The following is a 20,770-nucleotide window of genomic DNA, read 5'->3' on the forward strand; positions in this document are numbered from 1 at the left end:
CCTTACCGTCTGAAGCAGGGGGGTTTATTAGGTTCCTGACAGGGCCTTAATTTACTACAGGTGCTCCAATTAACCTGTGGCAACTCTCCCTAGTCTCCAGAAAACCATGCTTTAATTAGCCTAGGGCTTATATATTTCCCCTTTAACACTCTCCCACTGCTCCCTGGCCCTCCTGTATCACACTAAGCATAAAAAATGAACCACTCTAACTATGCTGGTATAATTAAAGCAGTGCAATTCATCTAGTGTAGATGCAGTTACATAAAGGTGCTTATATCACACCTTTATACAGGTATGACTGCATAAACACTAGAGTTTTACCAGTGTAACTATATTGGTAAGAAAAAATTACACCCCTAGTTACAACTGTACACAATCTCTGTGCAGACCTGGCCTTAGTTAAGCCTTCTTTTCAACAGGTTTAGCTAACATTATGGTGAAATCAGGTCTGGTTGAAGGAGCCTTGTCTACACTAGGGCTTGCACTGATTCTAACATTGGTTTCAGATAACTGGTGGGAATGTTTTTGAAAATTTCTTCAGCGTAGACAAGGGTAGCTATGCTGCTCTAGAATAATTACAAAACACTCAGGCACAACTCATTAATAACTATGTAATCCTTGAAGGGTAGGGTAAAAAAAGGCATCCTCTGGAAGAAATCTTTAAGGACTGCAGCCCAGGAGCTCGGGCTAAGGGGGGGATCCGCAGGCCTGCATATGGCCCACTGATTCTTTTCATCTAGCCTGTGGCAAGTCTCCATTCTGTGGGCTGGACACCGGTCCACGAGCCTCAGCGCCTCCCCACCAGGGCTGGAGCCGCGAGTGCTGGCTCACTGTTGTGCCTCTACAGCCCCTAGGCGAGGGGCGCTCAGCACTCTGCCCCCGTCCCCACCCCCAGCTCCCATGCCAGGTGCTGCAGCCAATGGGAGCTGCGGGGGTGGTGCTTGCAGCCATGGGCTGTGTGCACTGCACAGAGTGGCCTAGCACCTCTGTCTGGGGACCAGACATGCCGGCCACCTCGGGGAGCAGAGCAATATGGAGCCGGAACAGGCAGGTATCCTGCCACAGCCCTGCTGCGCTGCCAAGCAGGAGCCAACTGAGGTAAGCACCTCCTGGCCGGAGCCCTCTCCTGCACCTAAACTCCCACCCAGATCCTGCACCTCCCACCTGCACCTCAACCCCCTGTCCCAGCCGAGCCCCTTCCTGCACTCCAAACCTCCTGATGTACCCCAACCTCATCCTCACCCCCTGCCCCAGCCCTAAACCCACTCCAACCCCCCCGGGGCCCCACCAAATCCAATAGTCCCGGGCCTGCAGGAGAATTAATTTAGCCCTACCCCTGGGGTGTCTGAACCCTGATTGTCATGGACGGTCAGGCAGAATTACTTTTCTAATGTGCCTATGAGTGATGTTGGGCAGATAGAACATATCCTAACTTTGGGTTTAATGAAAAGGAGTACCTGTGGCACCTTAGAGACTAACCAATTTATTTGAGCATAAGCTTTCGTGAGCTACAGCTCACTTCATCGGATGCTTTTGTCGGCAACAGAACAGGAATGGAACTTAGTAAGTAATCTAGCTAGATATGCATTAAATTCTGATTTCTTTAAATGGCTGAGAAAATAAGCTGTGCTGAATGGAATGGAGATTCCTGTCTTTGTGTCTTTTTGTAACTTAAGGTTTTGCCTAGAGGGATTCTCTATGTTTTGAATCTGATTACCCTGTAAGGTATTTACCATCCTGATTTTACAGAGGTGATTCTTTTACTTTTTCTTCAATTAAAATTCTTCTTTTAAGAAACTGATTGCTTTTTCATTGTTCTTAAGATCCAAGGGTTTGGGTCTGTGGTCACCTATGAGAATTGGTGAGGATTTTTATCAAACCTTCCCCAGGAAGGGGGGTGTAAGATTTGGGAGGATTTTTTTGGGGGGAAGACGTTTCCAAACAGGCTCTTTCCAAATTATATCCCTATTAGACATTTGGTGATGGCAGCGATAAGTCCAACGGCAAAAGGTAAAATAGTTTGTACCTGGGGGAATTTTTAACCTAAGCTGGTAAAAGTAAGCTTAAGAGGTTTTCATGCAGGTCCCCATATTTGTACCCTAGAGCTCAGAGTGGGGAAGGATCCTTGACAGTGATCTGTAGCTCACGAAAGCTTATGCTCAAATAAATTTGTTAGTCTCTAAGGTGCCACAAGTACTCCTTTTCTTTTTGCGAATACAGACTAACACAGCTGCTACTCTGAAACCTTTGGGTTTAATGTTTCTTTGTCTCAGGCTTGTTATTGGCTGAGCTGTTTGTAAAGTGAATAGGGAAAGGGCAGACAACCCTCAAGTCAGTACCCACAAGAAGTTCCGTATCACCAGCCAGTTCCCATAACTGTGTCAGTTAGAGAATAAAACAGTGATTCTCAAACTAAGATCAGCAGACTATTTGTGATCCACAGAGCACTTGATAGTGGTGTGCAGAGGGCTGGCTGTTCACATGGTGCTGCTTTCCTTGTCTCTAAGCTTGTTAAATCACATTTAAAAAACAAATATATGACTATTTTCCAGATTATTACTTTTCCAAGTAAACAATTGCTGTAGCACCAAAGAGGCATCTGAGACCCACCCAAAAACATTTGAGAGCCCTCCAGGAGAGGATGAATGAGTATGCCAGACTAATTTTGAGATTAACACATAATTGTCCTGATACAGCAAAATTTCTGCTTCTGTTGCTTGAGGCAGAAGTCTGCCCAGTAACAGAATGGATCTTGACTGTGCAGGTGACTTACTAAGATCCTAACCGGAAGCTAAAGAACCTGATCTGAAGACTAACTAAAATGCTAGGAAGCAGACTGGCTACTGATAGGTTCACACTAAAATTCCTCTCCTCCTAAAAGGCTTTAGTGAAAATGTTTCTCATGTAACGAATATATACATAACATTAGATTTTATACATCAACTGGCCTGTAAAAGTTATTTTCCTGCTGCAAATGTGGTGCAATATAGTTACACTAGATAAGGCAGTCATGACCCAGATCATCTCCTCCCATGGAAAATCCCATGAGAACAGGGAGAAAGCATAAGGGAAGAAGGCTGAGGTTTCCACACCCCTCTCTCCTCTTTCCCTCTCTGGAAAATCCCTGAGGACCCTGAAAGCCTGGGTGAGCTGCAGAGGAGCCCTGTATTTGCATACCCGCCATGGCTTGGTTAGAGCTGTGATCCTTTCCTTAGCTGTGGGATTACAAGGACGAGGGAGATAAAACCATTTGTGGAAAAGATAATGCAACCCATAGTATCTTTTTCACCAAATTTCCATGGAGCCAGATGGAAGATATGTATACTTTGACCCCTCCCCACACTGATCTATCTCATCTCCCTATAGCATCAACCCTGGACTTCAAGGAGAAGCCTCCACAAGGTCTTTTTTGGGTGAGGAAGGAGAATATAGTGGTATAGACAGTGCAGTGGAGGCACCAGAGTGCCTTTAACTATGTACAGAAGGAGGACGTTCAGGGTCGCCTTTGTGATCTTATCTAGAGTCCACCATCTAAATGTGAATATTAAATTTCTTCCTGAATTGTTTTCCTTCCTTGTTTGAAATGAAAGGCTGAAATAACATGTTAATAAAATAAGAGATGATTTGCCAAACTAAATGTTTATTTAGGATATATATATATTTTTAATTCAGCCTGTAAAATTACTGATTTTGTTTTCACTGATTTAGTTTTAATTAAGTCAGACATGTTAGATCGATGCTACTTGAAACTAAGCTAACAGGAGGACTCCTAACCAGATTTTTTAAGAGCTATTTTTGTTGGTTATTGTTGAGCTCACTCTAATGTGAATATAATTTGAAATAAATAAGGAGACTCTGCATAAGAAACAAGGCTTCAGTATCAATTAAAATGTTATTGAATTAAACTGTGATTCTCATGATTCTTTTCATGTTTTATATCTACAGTAAAGCAAGACAAATAGGCAATTTTAGGTAATCAATGGTATATTTAAACAAAAACATATGCATAACCACAAGGATAAAAACAATGTTGAAATTATCAAACAAAATGTTTCATGTGAGAAATTACATTTGTGCATTGTGACAGACATGTTAGCGGAAACTTTTTAGAAATTCAGTAGTCAAAATAAATATTTAATAAAAAAATCATGCTTACTCGGTGACAAAATATCAAACAATAGAGGAGTTTGGTGCTTGGAAATAAATCAGAAGGTACATTTCCTTATGTTAAACAGTGCTGAAATTAGTGGCTTAATTATTATAACACTGCCATAAAGAGTAGGTAAATCATTTTTATAATTAGTTTATGTTGACAGTCACAAGACTAAAATACTGTTCGATGAATTCAAATAATAAAGCCAGTTTACTATACATAATGAATAATTTATTACACCATGAAATCAATTGATACAAATGCTCCATGGACCACTGCACAGCATACTAGTTACTGAGATGCATTTGTCAGTGTCCAGTGAACTCAGGAGCAAATGAACCAACCCCCCCAAAGGTTTGATGTACAATGATTTTTTACAACTTGGTGACTGGTAGTAGAGAAAGATGCATATGCATTTTTTTCAAAAGGAAAAAACACAGTAAAATGTCATGAGAGCACCACAGGATTTCTATTTATCAATTAGATAAAATAGTACAAACTATTTTTATAGTAAATGAAGAACAATTAAAACATTATTGTGTCATCCCATATTTAGAAAACAATTGCATTTATTATTTTAGAGTGTTGTTTCATCAGTGTATATTGTTTGAAAAAAGTTACCTTAAAAATACCACTGGTGACAGTGCGTGTTGTTTATTCTTTGTTAAGCTCTGGAACACTAGTAATGCAAATAAAAGTTTACTGCATAGTGAAGATCTAGAAAGATTTCAATGGCTGACACATACTGAAATTTAGAAAAAGTTAATAAAAATAGAATCATACAGAATCAAGCTGCAATGTATCTGGGTTACCCCATTAGCTCTCCACTGAGATTTTTTTATGCTTCCTTGAGAATACTGTTACAGGGTCTCTCTGGCCACCAGTATTTTAGTGTTAGAGTGCCATTCTTCACCATTAGAAGATCCATGTTTTCTTCTCATACTCAACCCCCAACTCAAAAAAAAACTTGATTAAATGTTACAGGTTTCTCGACAGATTATACTCTGTGTTGTAAAGCAGCCCTCTTCTGCTTGTTAAATGATATGCTGTCAATATTCTTTCCACTTTCAAAGCACCAGTCTAATTTCCAGTTTGATCAAACATTATGCAATAATTAAAAGTTGCGTCCTCCCCCTGCTCTATTGTGACATGATAAAGGCTATTCACCATTTAAAATCCGTTCGATCTCTTCTAGTCTTTTCAAAGCAGCAACTCTTTTTTTTTCAATGTCTTTGATTTCTTTTGTAGATTTTTTTTTAGTCTCTTTGTCTGTGTTATTTTTGCCTGTTCGTTTCTTGCTATTTGACTGTCCTTTGTTAATGTTACTATTCAATGTCTGGGTGGTTTTCTGTTCATTTTTTACTTCTTTCAAGTTTTCAAATGGAATTTTTTTTTCCCCCACAGCTGCAGTCCCATCTGCTGGAAATGTTGACTGTTCTGCAGCACCGAGCAATGAAATTTTACTTCTGACTATATTTAAATGCCGTTGAATATATTCCTCATGCGGTGCTAATGCTAATGTCTCAACAAGACATTTTTCTGCTTTTATTAAGTCTCGTTCCTCAAAATAAACTACACAAAGATTATGTTTTCCTTGTACATTGTTAGGATCCATTTCCAGGATTTTTTCAAAACACTTTTTAGCTCCACTTATATCTTTCTTTTGGTTCATTAAGATGTCTCCCTTTAAAATCAGACCTTTGGTATGATCAGGATAATATCTCAGTAACTCTTCCAGGACTGGCAAAGCCATCAGCTCTTTTGCAGTCTGAGAATAAAGCAGTGCCAAATTAAACAAAGCGCTTCGGAAGCCTGGTTGTAACCTTATGGCTTTCTTCATCCAAGACTCTGCTTCAGCATCTCTTTTGTCATCCATCGCCAGCATACCCAAGTTGAAGTAGCCATTTGCATCTTGTGCTTCCTCTTTCACATAATTTAACAGCCTTTTCTTGGCTTCAGGTCTAAGTGTAGGGTCACCTAAAGTGACAGAAAATATATTACAGATATTTTTGCAAACATTTTCAGAATAGCCCTGAAAAATGTTAACATAACCCCTAAACTAAAAAGTAACATTCTTTAATATTATATATGCTTAGCATTAAATAAAGCTGCAGAAATGGCGGGGTCTCAAATGCTACTTAATATCTTTGAAGGCTATAAAAGATATAAACATATCATAGTGCTCTTCCCTGTTGAAGAAGAAGATTTAGTTTTGATATGATAGATCCAAATAATGGGATCTCTACAAGTCTGAGAAGACGTGAGCGAACAGAATGAGGAGAGGTTTCAGAGTAACAGCCGTGTTAGTCTGTATTCGCAAAAAGAAAAGGAGTACTTGTAGCACCTTAGAGACTAACCAATTTATTAGAGCATGAGCTTTCGTGAGCTACAGCTCACTTCATCAGATGCATATCATGGAAACTGCAGCAGACTTTATATATACACAGAGAATATGAACCAATACCTCCTCCCACCCCACTGTCCTGCTGGTAATAGCTTATCTAAAGTGATCATCAGGTGGGCCATTTCCAGCACAAATCCAGGTTTTCTCACCCTCCACCCCCCCACACAAATTCACTCTCCTGCTGGTGATAGCCCATCCAAAGTGACAACTCTTTACACAATGTGCATGACAATCAAGTTGGGCTATTTCCTGCACAAATCCAGGTTTTCTCACATTCCCCCCACCCCCATACACACACAAACTCACTCTCCTGCTGGTAATAGCTCATCCAAACTGACCACTCTTCAAGTTTAAATCCAAGTTAAACCAGAACATCGGGGGGGGGGGTAGGAAAAAACAAGAGGAAACAGGCTACCTTGCATAATGACTTAGCCACTCCAAGTCTCTATTTAAGCCTAAATTAATAGTATCCAATTTGCAAATGAATTCCAATTCAGCAGTTTCTCGCTGGAGTCTGGATTTGAAGTTTTTTTGTTTTAAGATAGCGACCTTCATGTCTGTGATTGCGTGACCAGAGAGAATCACCTTCAGCCCCCAACTAAAACCCCTCCAACGCATTATTAAGGATCTACAACCTATCCTAAAGGATGACCCAACACTCTCACAAATCTTGGGAGACAGGCCAGTCCTTGCCTACAGACAGCCCCGCAACCTGAAGCAAATACTCACCAACAACCACATACCACACAACAGAACCACTAACCCAGGAACTTATCCTTGCAACAAAGCCCGTTGCCAATTGTGCCCACATATCTATTCAGGGGACACCATCACAGGGCCTAATAACATCAGCCACACTATCAGAGGCTCGTTCACCTGCACATCCACCAATGTGATATATGCCATCATGTACCAGCAATGCCCCTCTGCCATGTACATTGGTCAAACTGGACAGTCTCTACGTAAAAGAATAAATGGACACAAATCAGATGTCAAGAATTATAACATTCATAAACCAGTCGGAGAACACGTCAATCTCTCTGGTCACGCAATCACCGACATGAAGGTCGCTATCTTAAAACAAAAAAACTTCAAATCCAGACTCCAGCGAGAAACTGTTGAATTGGAATTCATTTGCAAATTGGATACTATTAATTTAGGCTTAAATAGAGACTTGGAGTGGCTAAGTCATTATGCAAGGTAGCCTGTTTCCTCTTGTTTTTTCCTACCCCCCCCCCCGATGTTCTTGGATTTAAACTTGAAGAGTGGTCAGTTTGGATGAGCTATTACCAGCAGGAGAGTGAGTTTGTGTGTGTATGGGGGTGGGGGGAATGTGAGAAAACCTGGATTTGTGCAGGAAATAGCCCAACTTGATTGTCATGCACATTGTGTAAAGAGTTGTCACTTTGGATGGGCTATCACCAGCAGGAGAGTGAATTTGTGTGGGGGGGGTGGAGGGTGAGAAAACCTGGATTTGTGCTGGAAATGGCCCACCTGATGATCACTTTAGATAAGCTATTACCAGCAGGACAGTGGGGTGGGAGGAGGTATTGGTTCATATTCTCTGTGTATATATAAAGTCTGCTGCAGTTTCCACGATATGCATCTGATGAAGTGAGCTGTAGCTCACGAAAGCTTATGCTCTAATAAATTGGTTAGTCTCTAAGGTGCCACAAGTACTCCTTCAGAATGAGGAGAAAAGGTCAATTCAGACAACTAGCTCTTGCAAAGGCAATCAGAGTGAAAGGACCTCATTTTACTGTTAAAGAATAGATTTTAAGGCTGGGAGGGACAATTAGATCATCATGTCTGACCTCAAAGCCAAGCTAAAATATCTTCCAACAGCATATCAAATCCGAGATCATAGAATCTTCCACAATTACAGATAGCCCATGTAATCTATTTTACACCTTTTAAAGTTCTTGTGTTTCAAATTTTGTCAGGTATGATTTTTGTTTAAATACTGGAGCACACACTGCACAGAGGTTGCCGTCTGATCAGGTTATGGTGAAAACTAACTAACGGCTCATTGCACCGTTTTACGACACTCCACTACATATATTTTAGCATGGGATTTTGCTCAACTTTATGTAGAATACACACTATGCCTATTGAGAGGCAGTTCACTCTTCTTTTCTCCACAGTAAAAAATAAATTTGTAACTAGTTACTTTTGCCACATAATCTTAGTAACTGCCAATGTGCATATACAGGGTTTATGTAACCATACTTTTCAAAAACTTCTACTAGAAATTAAGCAAAATAAGTGAACACTGATGTAGATTTACATTAGCCACTGACATTACAAGGCAACATATAGAAAGAGGCAGGTATTCTTTAACATCAGCTTTAAAGCCCAATGAAGTCAATGGAAACTTTTAGTCAGTGAAGAATAGATAAATGTATGTGAAATAGTTGTCAACATTTACAAGCATTTTGGGAAACTGGTTAGAAACAAGGATTTTATGTATGCTCTATACCAGGGGTGGCCAAACTGTGGCTAGTGAGCCACATGCAGCTCTTTTACAGTCAAAGTGCAGCTCCCAGAACTCACCATGTCCCCCACTTCTCTGCCTAATAGGCTGGCAGGGAGGGGAGCTCGTGGCTTCTGGAGGCCCATGGGGAAGAAGCCTCAAGCCACACCACCCGGCTGCAGGCAGAAGCCGAAAGCCCCAGCAGGGGAGTCCTACAGGGGCTGAAGCCCTGAGCCCTGGCAGGTGCGCCTGGCTCTTGAGGTTATGAAAATCATCATATGTGGCTCAGAGGGTCAATAAACTTGGCCACCCCTGCTCTATATGCATAAGAAGATACCTTAAAAATAAGAAAAATAATGCAGACTTAAAAACAAGCACAAACATCAGATGGGTTACATGCACAAGTAAAACCCTGGTAAAACTAAAGAAGTTTCATAAGGTCTAGAGAAGCCTAGAGGGGCAATGATGAGAGGAAATTGCAGTTCTTGAGAAAAACAGAATGTGACTGTTTTCTAAAGACGACAAGTCAGACATCATTAGGAGCTTAATCACAGTGTGTGTAAATCATAGACTATCAGGGTTGGAAGGGACCTCAGGAGGTCATCTAGTCCAACCCCTTGTTCAAAGCAGGACCAATCCCCAATTTTTGCCACAGATCCCTAAATGGCCCCCTCAAGGATTAAACTCACAACCCTGGGTTTAGCAGGCCAATGCTCAAACCAGCTATCCCTCCCCCAAGGAAGGGTTAAATGGTGTTTGGGACCTTTAAACAACACCCACACCACCAAGTACCTACCCCCAACTTCTCTCCCAAATACAAATATAGAGTAGATATTTTAGGCAAACCAACATACCAGATTCTTGCATGAGTAGCGCAGAATTGAACAATGCCAGTTTATGTTTAGGATTAAGTTCTAATGCCCGGTTGAAGTTCTTCAGGGCTTCTGTTGGATCTTTTAGTTCAATGTAAACAATTGCCAAGTTGTACCACAGGTCTGCATTGGTTCTGTCCAATTCCAGGGCTCTAAGATAAGCGTCCTTCGCTTTCACAGGCTTATTCATTTTTAAAAGTAATTCACCCCTGTCGAGGAACCAAATTTCTGTTTAACTTTCATGCCGAAGAAACATACACATATATTTTACAATAAAAAGTTATTAACAGTTTGTTTCCCTAAATTTGAGGGCTGTGGTGCAGGAGTAAAGAAAACTTTAAATAATCAGATCATTTTATATGAAATCCTATTAAGACCTAGTCAGGAGACTTTAAAAAGGCCGCACTGCAGACAAAGGAATTTAGGGCAGAGCTTGCTGAACTGTCCATTTGAACAGGCTGTAGTTTGGAGCCCCAACCCCAGAGGATATGAAAAGAATGTTGTGAGTAAGCATTCTTTAAAGCAGGATGGTTTATACTGACATATGAAGTTACAAAGTAGAACAAGCTTGGAGGCAAATTACCAATAGTAGAAGTTCATAAACTGGGAACGAACTATGATATTTGACTACAACCAACAAAACTGTATCTTGTTTTCAAATGTAAACTGACAGACTTTTTCCCCCTATTCTTAAACAGTTCAAAACTAATTCCCTTATAGAGTAAATAAATTAAGTTGTTTATTGGCGTTCTATAATATTAAACAAAACTTTAGTATATTTTGAAGAATAAACATCTCCCCAAATCAACAAAAATACCTGCTAATGTAAGCCTGTTTGAAATCTGGCCTCATACTAATTGCTTGTCGATACAACTGATCTGCTTCTTCAAGGCGAGATTCGTTTGTCCGAATCAAGTTTGCAAGATTTATATAAACATTTAGATGGTTAGGAGCAACTCGTGCTGCGTATTTTTTACCTGGGATAATCTGGCCAAAAAAAAATAAATAAATAAAAAATAAACCAGTGGAAAGTTAAAAACAAAAATCAGAAAGAACGCATATAGTTAAATGCATGAAGCTGCTTTCCAAACTTCTTTTATCATCAAGGTAAAATAGGATATATAACAACTTGAACTTACAATGCCATGTTAGCACTGATAATATAAATTCTAAAACATCATAAATCCCTTCCCTTCAAAAAAAACAGGAGAGTGCAATTTGATATGCCAAGAAGCTTATTTAAAAAAAAAAAAAAAAAAAAAAAAAAAAAAAGCCATACCTTGGGACTCCTACCATGGCACTGGGCACCGAGCTTGGGGCTTCTTCCGCCAGTGGCTCCTGGGGTTGGGGGCTTCCGCTCCTGCCGGCTGCAGCCAGGGTAGCCCAGGCTCAGGGCCTCTCCTCTACCCCAGCCAAGGCAGCCCGGGACTGGGACTTCCAGCCCCCAGCCGGGGCTCAGGGCAGTCTGGGCTTCAGGCTTCAGCCCTGCAGCTGAAGTCGGGGCTCAGAGCACCCAGGCTCGGGGCTTCTTCCCCTAGGGCTCCTGCTGGGGCTCAGGGTGACCCAGTTAGGACTTCTTCCCTGGGGCTTCTTCTGAGTTTGAGACCCCCACAGCTACAACACCCTGAAATTTCAGATGTAAACATCTGAAATTGACCAATTTTAAATCCCTCTGGTTGTGAAATTGACCAGAATAGGCCATGAATTTGGTAGGGCCCTACTCACGCTAGCTGGGTATGCAGCATCAGTACTCTACAGACCATCATAACTGTAGACATACCTAGAAAGATTTCAAAGGATGGTAGTTAAAAAACATTACTACTTACCTGTGGCATCAGTGATTTAGCAATCATGTATGATTCTTCTGCTTCTTTGGTTTTGTTTAAATTTTTATAAGTTCTTCCTACATTCATGTGGGCACCAATATCATCTTAAAAAAAAATTTGATATTCCATTCATGTCTCATATAAGTAAGTGTCTTTAAAAATCTATGCCTCATGAATATTAAATATTAATGCCTCCATTATAAACGTAAGCCAAAGGAATATTAAGGAGTCATTGATGCCTGCTGGAAAACTGATAAAATATTCTAAATGAATTGGATTTTGGTTACACTTCTTGTGGATCTTCCCCTTTCTCCATTTATTAAAGAAGGAATTTTTATTGAAATACATCTGATGGCTGAAGAGTTCTAACTTTTCCTGACACTTCTCACCTGAAATCACAGTTCTGTTTGTGACAATAAAAGAAAAGTCTTCACAATAACTAACTGTGGGTGAACCAAAAAGGTGTACAAGCCTCTGCACAGGGACAAGTTACACTGCATAAGAATTATATAAAAATTATGACTTTAGGTTAAGAGTAAGCAGGAGATAAAAATTAAGAGTTTCTCTTTTATAAAAACATGGATATTGTGACAAAATGGCTGATGTTGGTACGGTAGGTCCCGTGCTTTTCTTGGCAGAGGGGCTTGGACGCCACCTTTTGACCCTGTTCTTGGGGCACCCAGGGCCCTACTAGTTGATCTGGACAGGTGGTAGAGGAGGGAAGTGGGGGAGAGGTCTGGGTTTGCTCCTCACTCTGAGCCTCAGCCCCTCTCAATCCCTGTGGGTTTCTTACCCTCTTCCACCTTGGGCAGGGTTACCCTCAGTCCTTGACGCTGGGGAAGGGTTTCCCTTACTCCAATTCTCTGGTTTTTCAATTCTCAGCAACACACCTCCAAACTCCAGTCCTCTCTCCATCCTCGCTACACACTGTCTGCCTGAAGCAGGGGTTATTTATTAGGTTCCTGACAGGGCCTTAAATTGGCTACAGGTGCTCCAATGAACCTGTAGCAATCTTCCCTAGAGTACAGAGAACCATGCCTTAATTAGCCTAGAGCTTATATATCTCCCCTCTCCCACTGTTCCTTTGCCCTGCTGTATCACAATATACAAAAGAAAAAGTAACAAAGGAAAACATTATAAGCAGAATTGTGCCAAGGTTATTTATTCATAAGAACTCAGTAGATCCCTTTTAGGGTTTTCAAACTCGGTAAAAATCGATTCTTGGCTAAAAGCACTCAATGTTCAGAAGCTGATGTTAGAACATTGAACAAGATTGTCCTAAGCATACTTTGTACATCATCCCATACATTTTGATTCCATATGTGAGAACATTATCTAGGAAAGAATCTGAGGTGAACGACTGCAGTACTTTCTACGTGGCTATCCAGCAGATCAGTTCAAGTAGAATTGACAAGAGGATGACAAATCGGCTCACATGGATAAATGTTTTTATATGACTTCCTAGTGAGAGACTTTTCAAAGAACAGATTATAAGCATTTTTACAAAGTTCTTTTACAGACGAAGGCAGACCTTACGTGCTCGTCTTGAATCAAACTAAATACCCTTTGGGCTTAAAGCACTGACATCCCAAACAGAACCCAATGGAGCTTTTTATGTCTTCTTTACAGAATAAGGCAGAGGAAGTAATCAAATAAACCCTACATGATGGAGAAGACTAAAAGTCTGATTCTGATAAGAGCAGCAAATGGATCTGAATACTAACCACCTAACTAAAATACAAAACCACTCTTCAAAGTTACCTTTCAAGAAGCCAGGAATGACTTCCAATTCTCTTTAGAAAATTTCTGTTTTCCTTTCTTTTGGCTAAATGTACACAGTTATTTGAACATATTAATCTCAGATATCTTTATTGACAAAGGAAGTGAGTGCAATCTATAACAGCTTTGTGACCCCATAGTTTAATACACAGCACTTAAAAGGTTAATTCATAATTGAGTAATGGCAAGATGAAATATCAAAGCAAAACAATTATTTCTAAAGCTTTTTGAAAACAGTAATAGTACTAGCGGTTTGAAGTCATTTTGAGACTACAAAACCACAAACAAACCACTAAAACAGAAAAAGAGTGTGGCATACAAAAGCTAAATGATCATAAGGGTTTTTGGTTAGCAATTTTTCTCTCACCATGGCAGCTTAAGTGCAAAGAACCTTGGGTGACAATAATCCTTTTTCACTCTCTCCCCTTTGTTTTTAAACAGCTAATACCCTGTAGCTGTAACTGCATCAAAAAAAATAATCAAAACTTCTATTGACTTTGGATTTCAAACAAAACACCCACCCATACAATTAATTATAATGCACTCCAAAACCACAACTCCTACATAATAAAACATGTACTGTGCATTGTATAGAACGTCAAAAAGCACACCAAATTTTGTGTGTAGTGCTCCACAAATATGATATGCATGTTAAACTGTAAGTTATTTACTTTTTCCTTTCAGATAGGTTTGAAAACTAAAAAAAAATATAACAGTATTTACCTGCTTCCTTTGTGTCAATACAGTATTAACGATACATAAAGTATAAGGAATATTTAGTATTAATATTGCATATGTACTTAAGCTTCATTAACCTCTGTTACAACTTAGACTGTATTCCTTTTAAGAAATTAAAAACCCTGCATTTCTGTAAATCCACAAAACTTCACTCAGAAAAGTTTACAATAAGATAATATTTTGTCCACATTTCTTACAGAGAATAATCTCGCTATAGTCAACCTACTAAATATATTACATGATTTAAAGTTCACTTACGGAAACAAACATAATTAATGCAGAAGTAATTTCTTGAAAGAGTGCACTTAGAATAGACTACAAAAAGAGAGATTCCCTTAAAGTATCAAATTATTAAGAAGAAATCATCAACACCACTGAATGCACCTGAGTAAATGCAACTCATCGATAACTTTTACCTGGTTGCACTTGTGTGGCCTGTACGAAGAATTTCAAAGCTCTTTCAAAGTTCTTTTCATTTTCCAGAGCATGACCCACATTATTCCACAGTTTGGCATTGTTCTTATTTACCTGAATATGGAAGGCATACAGATATTAAATTTCAAGTATATATCACTTAGAGTGCTTTTAACTATACTGAATACATTTAAAGAAGCAAAGCAAATAATTTAGAAAGTTACATAAATTCCATGAAACTACTATGTAAAAAGAATATCAAATCACAGATTGGGAGAATTACAGCAAGTAAAGTAAACTTGTTGCCCAGGATCTGTTTTATTTACCAGGCTCTGTCAAATTCAATCCTTATAAAAGTCCAAAACCCATCCAATCTGTATTACAATTCTTAAAGGGAAATGGGCATCCAAGAGTAAACAGACTCCTCCATCTCACCTTTAATTCAAAGATGGCTTATTTTTGGGGCTCACATTTTTCAGAGGTCTGGTCCTCAACAGAATAAATGCATCTGTGGGTTCATCCAAATGATCAACCATGCTCTACAACACCTTCAAATGTGTGCTTATTGTGCTTACTCACAATCAAGCAAAAGCCCCAATACCTTATTTTTTTTTGCACATTAATTCCAATGTGAGATGACACACTGGTTTTAAAACATTCTCAGAAGCAATTATTTGGGCATAAGGATTGCCATGATGTAACATAACTTGTAAACCAAACACTGCAATTCTCCAATATTATCTTGCTCAGCTGCACTTAGAATTTTGAAGAAACTGGCTAAAAAGGTCTCACTTCACAGTAAGTAGTGGGGGGCCATTGTCTGGCTTGCTGGAAAATGGTGTGTGCCCTTTTTAAGGGCTAGAGAGCCAGGGAATGATTTTCTGCTGCAGCTGCACACCAGGCCAGTGTTGGGACACTGACCCATCCTAACTCCAGGTGACCAAAAGAGAGGGGGAATTATATAGGTCCATGCCAGGGCAGGAAAAGCCCTGTTTTACCTGGACCAGGCAGAGCAGCGCCCACCCTTGCTCCAACATAAGTGGTGAAATATGGGGGTTTGTCAGAATCCACTGTGGGCATTGCACTAGTTGCTACTTTATTTAAGGGTTGGGAAGGAATTTTTCACTCACCACCAGATTGGCCAAAGAGAACGGTTTTTTATTTCCACCTCCCCCACAGCAGGTTCATGGGAGCTTAATTGGGGCAAACATGAAATGAGAGTTAGGCTATGATATTGCAACTAATTATGTAAATGTGGGGTGGATGTCCGGTGCAGGTACTCCATATGGAATGGATAGTGATCAGAAATGTCAAAGGATTTAAACAAAGTAGTCTTTAAAGGAGCAGAAATACAGGGGGAGGGTTGTGGCTCTTATGACTGGAATGGCAAGGACCCAATCCCCTCTTCTTTATAGCCCTCCCCCCTTAAGCCCCATTTGAGGTGGGGGATGGCGAGGTCCGATCAGCAGGTTGGCTGAGGACCAGGATGGGTAAGGGGGAGGGCTGATGGAAGCTCACCGGGTATATTTATTGAAACAATTATGGAATTACCAGAACTGAACATTTTTACCTGCTGGGTACTCCCAGACATTTAAGCATAAAACTGCGGCTTAATTAAACCACATCTAGTGTCTCCTGTCCTTCTTCCAGTGCAGCCAATGATCCATTATCTACTTGCCCTACGCCACTTTGAAACATAATACTGTACCTTTAAAGCTGACATAAATAAGGTGTATTCTGATTCCCAATCCCAGTTTCTGTGCAGTGTTTTTAAGGCATGAGTGAATAGCACTACAGACAGACAAACCCAGGACAGCTTTCTCAGCACACTGTTAAACAAAAAAAACCAAAACCAAATTAAAATCAGAGGTGTAAAAATACTGGCCCACTACACTATTTCAATATTATGCTAAGGGGGATATTTTACCTCCTTCCAGAGAGTAGGTATAATTGTTACTCATTGGTGAGTTAAAGCAAGAAAAGGGAACATTTTGCAATTGATATTGTAATTTATTCCAACTGAACACTAGCAACTAATTTAAACTCTGAACTTTGAGGAACAGAATATTTAGCCTCAAACTTTTGTTATTTACTGTATCAATTATAATGTCACAATGTCCATTTGATAAATAAGTCTATTACAATAATCCACAACACTTTTCTAAAACTAAAATAAGAATGTGGGAGGTCCTTACATATGACAAACTCAAAAGCCCAATTCAAAATTAAGGCAATGAATGGGATCCTGAAGTCAAATGAAAAAGTTATTTAAGTATTTTAAAAAGCAGATATTGAGAATGCCTACTAGGTGATCTATTCCATCATCTTTGTCTAATACAGGACCATCCTATACAAGCTTTTTAATGCACAATTTCTCTAACTTTTACATAGTTTGGACATCATCTTAGTGGAGAGGTTGTCTCCTGGACCAACTTGTCTATTCACAATCACATAACAGCCTGTGGCCACTACAATTTCTTAAACGGAAGAAAGTTTTAATGTATCTTTAGCTTTTTAAATCAGTTTTAAAAACGGAAAATGAGGAAAATTCAGCATTAGGTGACCAGCCTGTTCCTCCATACAACTTCATCAACAAGGAATTATTTTGACGTTCTAAGGCCCGTGTCATACAGGAGGCCAGATTAGATGACCACTGTGGTCGCTTTTGGCCTGAAATAATGAAACTTCTTTTTCTAGAGTTTATTTTCTATCCAGACTGGGTGTTTTGGGGGGTGCTACTTGATTTATCTGAGACAGATATAGAAAATATGGTAGCAGCCTGATCATTTGGACCCCAAATCCCAATCCATCCACTGGGAAAAAACTAGTAAGGACACAGTAACCTTCTGGTAAATACATTTAAAAATTGTTTGGTTTTAAGAAAGCTTTAAAATGCTTCTCTTATGCAACAGAGAATGTAAATGTAAACAACTTGTAGTGGCTCATTGTCAGTTGTTTCTTATATTGTGTGTTCTATAATAATTGTTCCCTGTGTGCTGTATTTCTGGAATAAGAGTGAGGGACTACTGCTTCCCCAGGGGGCATGATGAAAACAAACATCTTTTTTATACTACAGTAGCATTTAAAATGTTTTAGATATTGTGCAGACCTATGAGGAAGACAGGCCAGAAAAACTATGGCAATTGGCACATGCCTTATTTATATAATCAATCCTTGCCCCTTTACCAAGGCATCATTAGTTCTCTTTTCAAAAAGAGAACTAATGCTATTCCCACACCTTCCTGAGACAATGGGGTCTCTCTCTTTACGCAAGACCCTCTAGGTGCCTGTGCAAATGGTCCAGGGACACCTGAGACCTTCCTATGAACACAGTGTCCAGGGGGCAGGGGAAAGGCTCTGCAGATGGCAGGTATCAGACAGCAGGAAATCTCATGTCCATTTATAAGGCATTTGCTCTCATATCACTGTAGTCCTAGGGCTGTGAAAGTGAGACTGGGAGTTTGTGCAATGTCTCCTATAGGGTGGCCCTGTACACAGAAGCTGCCACTGTCCATCCTTAGCTCTGCATCTCATAAAACTAAACCAGTAATCAACATTTTTAAATATACAGCAAACTGAAATATATTTTATATGTACATTATATAAACTATGTAGTTCAATATACACAAGTGACAGTATTTGTCCTTTAAATAAAGTATAAGTCAAGTTTGAACATATTCTCCTTAGAACAAATTCTTAATTTATATTTCTTTGTGCGTAATCTTTAGAAAATGTATAGCAATGCTAAGGAAAACAAAATTAAACATTTGTGTTTCTTTGATCTAAAAACAGATGGGACTAATTATTAGGCTTAGAAAGGCTAGGTCTACTTAGCAGCAACATTAGCATGTAACTTGAAATAAAGAATTTTGCACTGCAATAGAAAATATTTGGTTTCAAAGAAACTTTTTATTTTTAAAAAAATTTTATTAAAGAAAAAGACACTTATTGACACTAACACCCTTTGGAAAAAGATAAATCACAGAGAATATAAAAATCATGAAGAAATGCTCAGTAGTGAATCATACACTCAGTTGAAAGCACCACTCAGGTTACAAGATGGAAGCCTACCTGCACTGTAAATTCTGCTATCACCTGAAAGACACTCCCAATTTGCTTTTTACCAATACATTATAGAAACTTAATTACACAAGTCAAATCCTTCGAGCTTACAATTTGTGGATCAGGAGAAAGAGGGAGGTAAGGACTACCTTCCTTTCTTAACATTTGATTCAGTTTCCAAATTCAAATCTCAAAACAAATTTTAACCCAATTATTCTACACTTAAACAACTGTAAAATATCTTTTCAATTCAGATGTGCAAAGGCACAAAGAATTAGAAATATTAAAAGCTAATAAAGTGCTCAGGATAAAGGATTGCGAATTAATCAGGGAAATATCAAAGAAACCCAAATACTGTTCTGTGAAGGTGGTGATATGAATTCCACGATTACTTCACAATATTTGAACCTGTAATATTAAGTGATGCAATGGGATTAAGTACATTAGCCTTTCATATTTGCATATGTACAGTGCAGACACTTGAAAAGCAAAACACTACCACAAGGCAGAACAACATTTTGAAAGCACCTGTGATAATGGTATGGGATTTATGTTCATCCTACACATAAACCAACAAAAGTAGCTTCTTTTACCTCCAAGTTTTAGTTCAAGAAGTATATTTAAAACAAAAGTAATTTTAAAATTACATACAGGCCCTTAATCTGAGACAGTTTTCAAGATGTCATTGGTTCCTCTGACTGGTGATCATTTTTTAATAGAAAAAAAGACAGATTTCAACATAAGCAGGTGACTAAATATGTTTCTCCCTATTCAAAATTTGTTTTCAAACAAAAGACTCATTACCACCTAAAAATAGCAGAAAGGTTGAATTTCATGGCTCTCTCATTGCAAGAATCTACAAGAGCCAAATGAACACCACATTTTAAAGCAATGACATTATAGGTCCAAATAACATTTTGAATACTAGTTAAAATTACTGCACCGCATCTTAAGCGGGGAGGGCTGGGGTACATGGTCTGGCTTGGTGGGGAAGTGGCAAGGATGTTGCTGTAGCTGCAGAGCAGATCAGTGTGAGGATCCTAACTTGTCTCTGCCCCCGGTGACCAGAAGATGGGGGAGAGTACATAGGCAGAAGCTGGGTGGGGGAAGCCCTCTGGACCAACCGAAGCAGCACCCACCCTTGAAAGTGGTGAAATACTAGGTTTAGTCATGATCCACTGTGAGCTCCCACAATAGGTGCTGCTTTCTCAGGGGGCTGGGAAGGAATTTCCTCCTCACTGCCAGACTGACCGAGGCAAAGTAATGGGTTCGGGGCGGGGGAGGAAGGGGAAGCTTATTTGGGGTAAGCAAGGAACAGGCATTAGTCTATAAGGTTGCAACTCAATTCTGTGGAGTGGATGTCCAGTGCAGGTACTCCATAGGCAAAGGATACAGTGATCAGATAATTTGGTAAAGGATTTAAAGAAGGCATTTGTTAAAAGACTAGAAATAGGGAGGGTTTGGGCTCCTATAACTGGTACAGCAGGGCACCAAATCCCCCATTATAGCCCCACCTAAACCCTTGTTCCAGGGAATAGGGGGATGGTTGGCTGGGGACCAGGATGGAAAAGGTGGGGAGACTGACAGAAGCCCCCGGTAGATACTGAAATGATCATGGAGTTACCTATGCTGTACACTTTTATTTGCCAGGTACTCCCAGACAGTTAATAATGAAGTTGTGGCCTAATTAAACCACTCCTGTCCTTCTAGTACAGCCTGACAATATATTTGAGGACCTCCTCCCAAGTCCCTTGTGGACATCTGTTCGCATCACGAAACTGCCAAAAATTAATCCTGACTGGCAGTCCTTGTTCAAGAGGCAACCTGGACTAGAATAATTGATATAACATACAAAGACAGAAACACACCTGGTTAGAGCTCTTTAGGAGAAGCTTGCAGAGCCACTTATCTACCTTTATTTTATAATGAACAAAGAGATAAATATGCAGTAATACTTAACATTTATATAGCACTTACATCAGACAATCTCAAAGCACTTTACAGATATTAATTAATTGTGCCTGGTTTCTGTCTACTATCTTTATTCAT

At 39.5% G+C, this 20,770-nt stretch overlaps 1 protein-coding gene across 3 annotated transcripts in view; it reads right to left on the bottom strand.

The window, feature by feature from the left end:
- Window positions 1-4,362: 4,362 nt before the first annotated feature.
- The window catches only part of TMTC3 (transmembrane O-mannosyltransferase targeting cadherins 3), a 46,780-nt gene continuing 30,372 nt past the window's right edge, over window positions 4,363-20,770 (bottom strand). For all 3 annotated transcript variants that reach the window (XM_084640844.1, XM_084640845.1, XM_084640846.1), the window contains 6 exons: window positions 16,368-16,488; window positions 14,662-14,773; window positions 11,729-11,832; window positions 10,720-10,889; window positions 9,885-10,111; window positions 4,363-6,130 (listed from right to left, as the gene is read on the bottom strand). In XM_084640844.1, coding sequence (XP_084496970.1) covers window positions 5,313-6,130; window positions 9,885-10,111; window positions 10,720-10,889; window positions 11,729-11,832; window positions 14,662-14,773; window positions 16,368-16,488 — 1,552 coding nt within the window. In that variant the 3' untranslated portion in view covers window positions 4,363-5,312. The remainder of the gene's footprint in view (window positions 6,131-9,884; window positions 10,112-10,719; window positions 10,890-11,728; window positions 11,833-14,661; window positions 14,774-16,367; window positions 16,489-20,770) is intronic.

The sequence above is a fragment of the Lepidochelys olivacea genome, assembly GCF_965140295.1.
Source record: "Lepidochelys olivacea isolate rLepOli2 genome assembly, chromosome: 1".
NCBI classification, from domain to species: domain Eukaryota; kingdom Metazoa; phylum Chordata; order Testudines; family Cheloniidae; genus Lepidochelys; species Lepidochelys olivacea.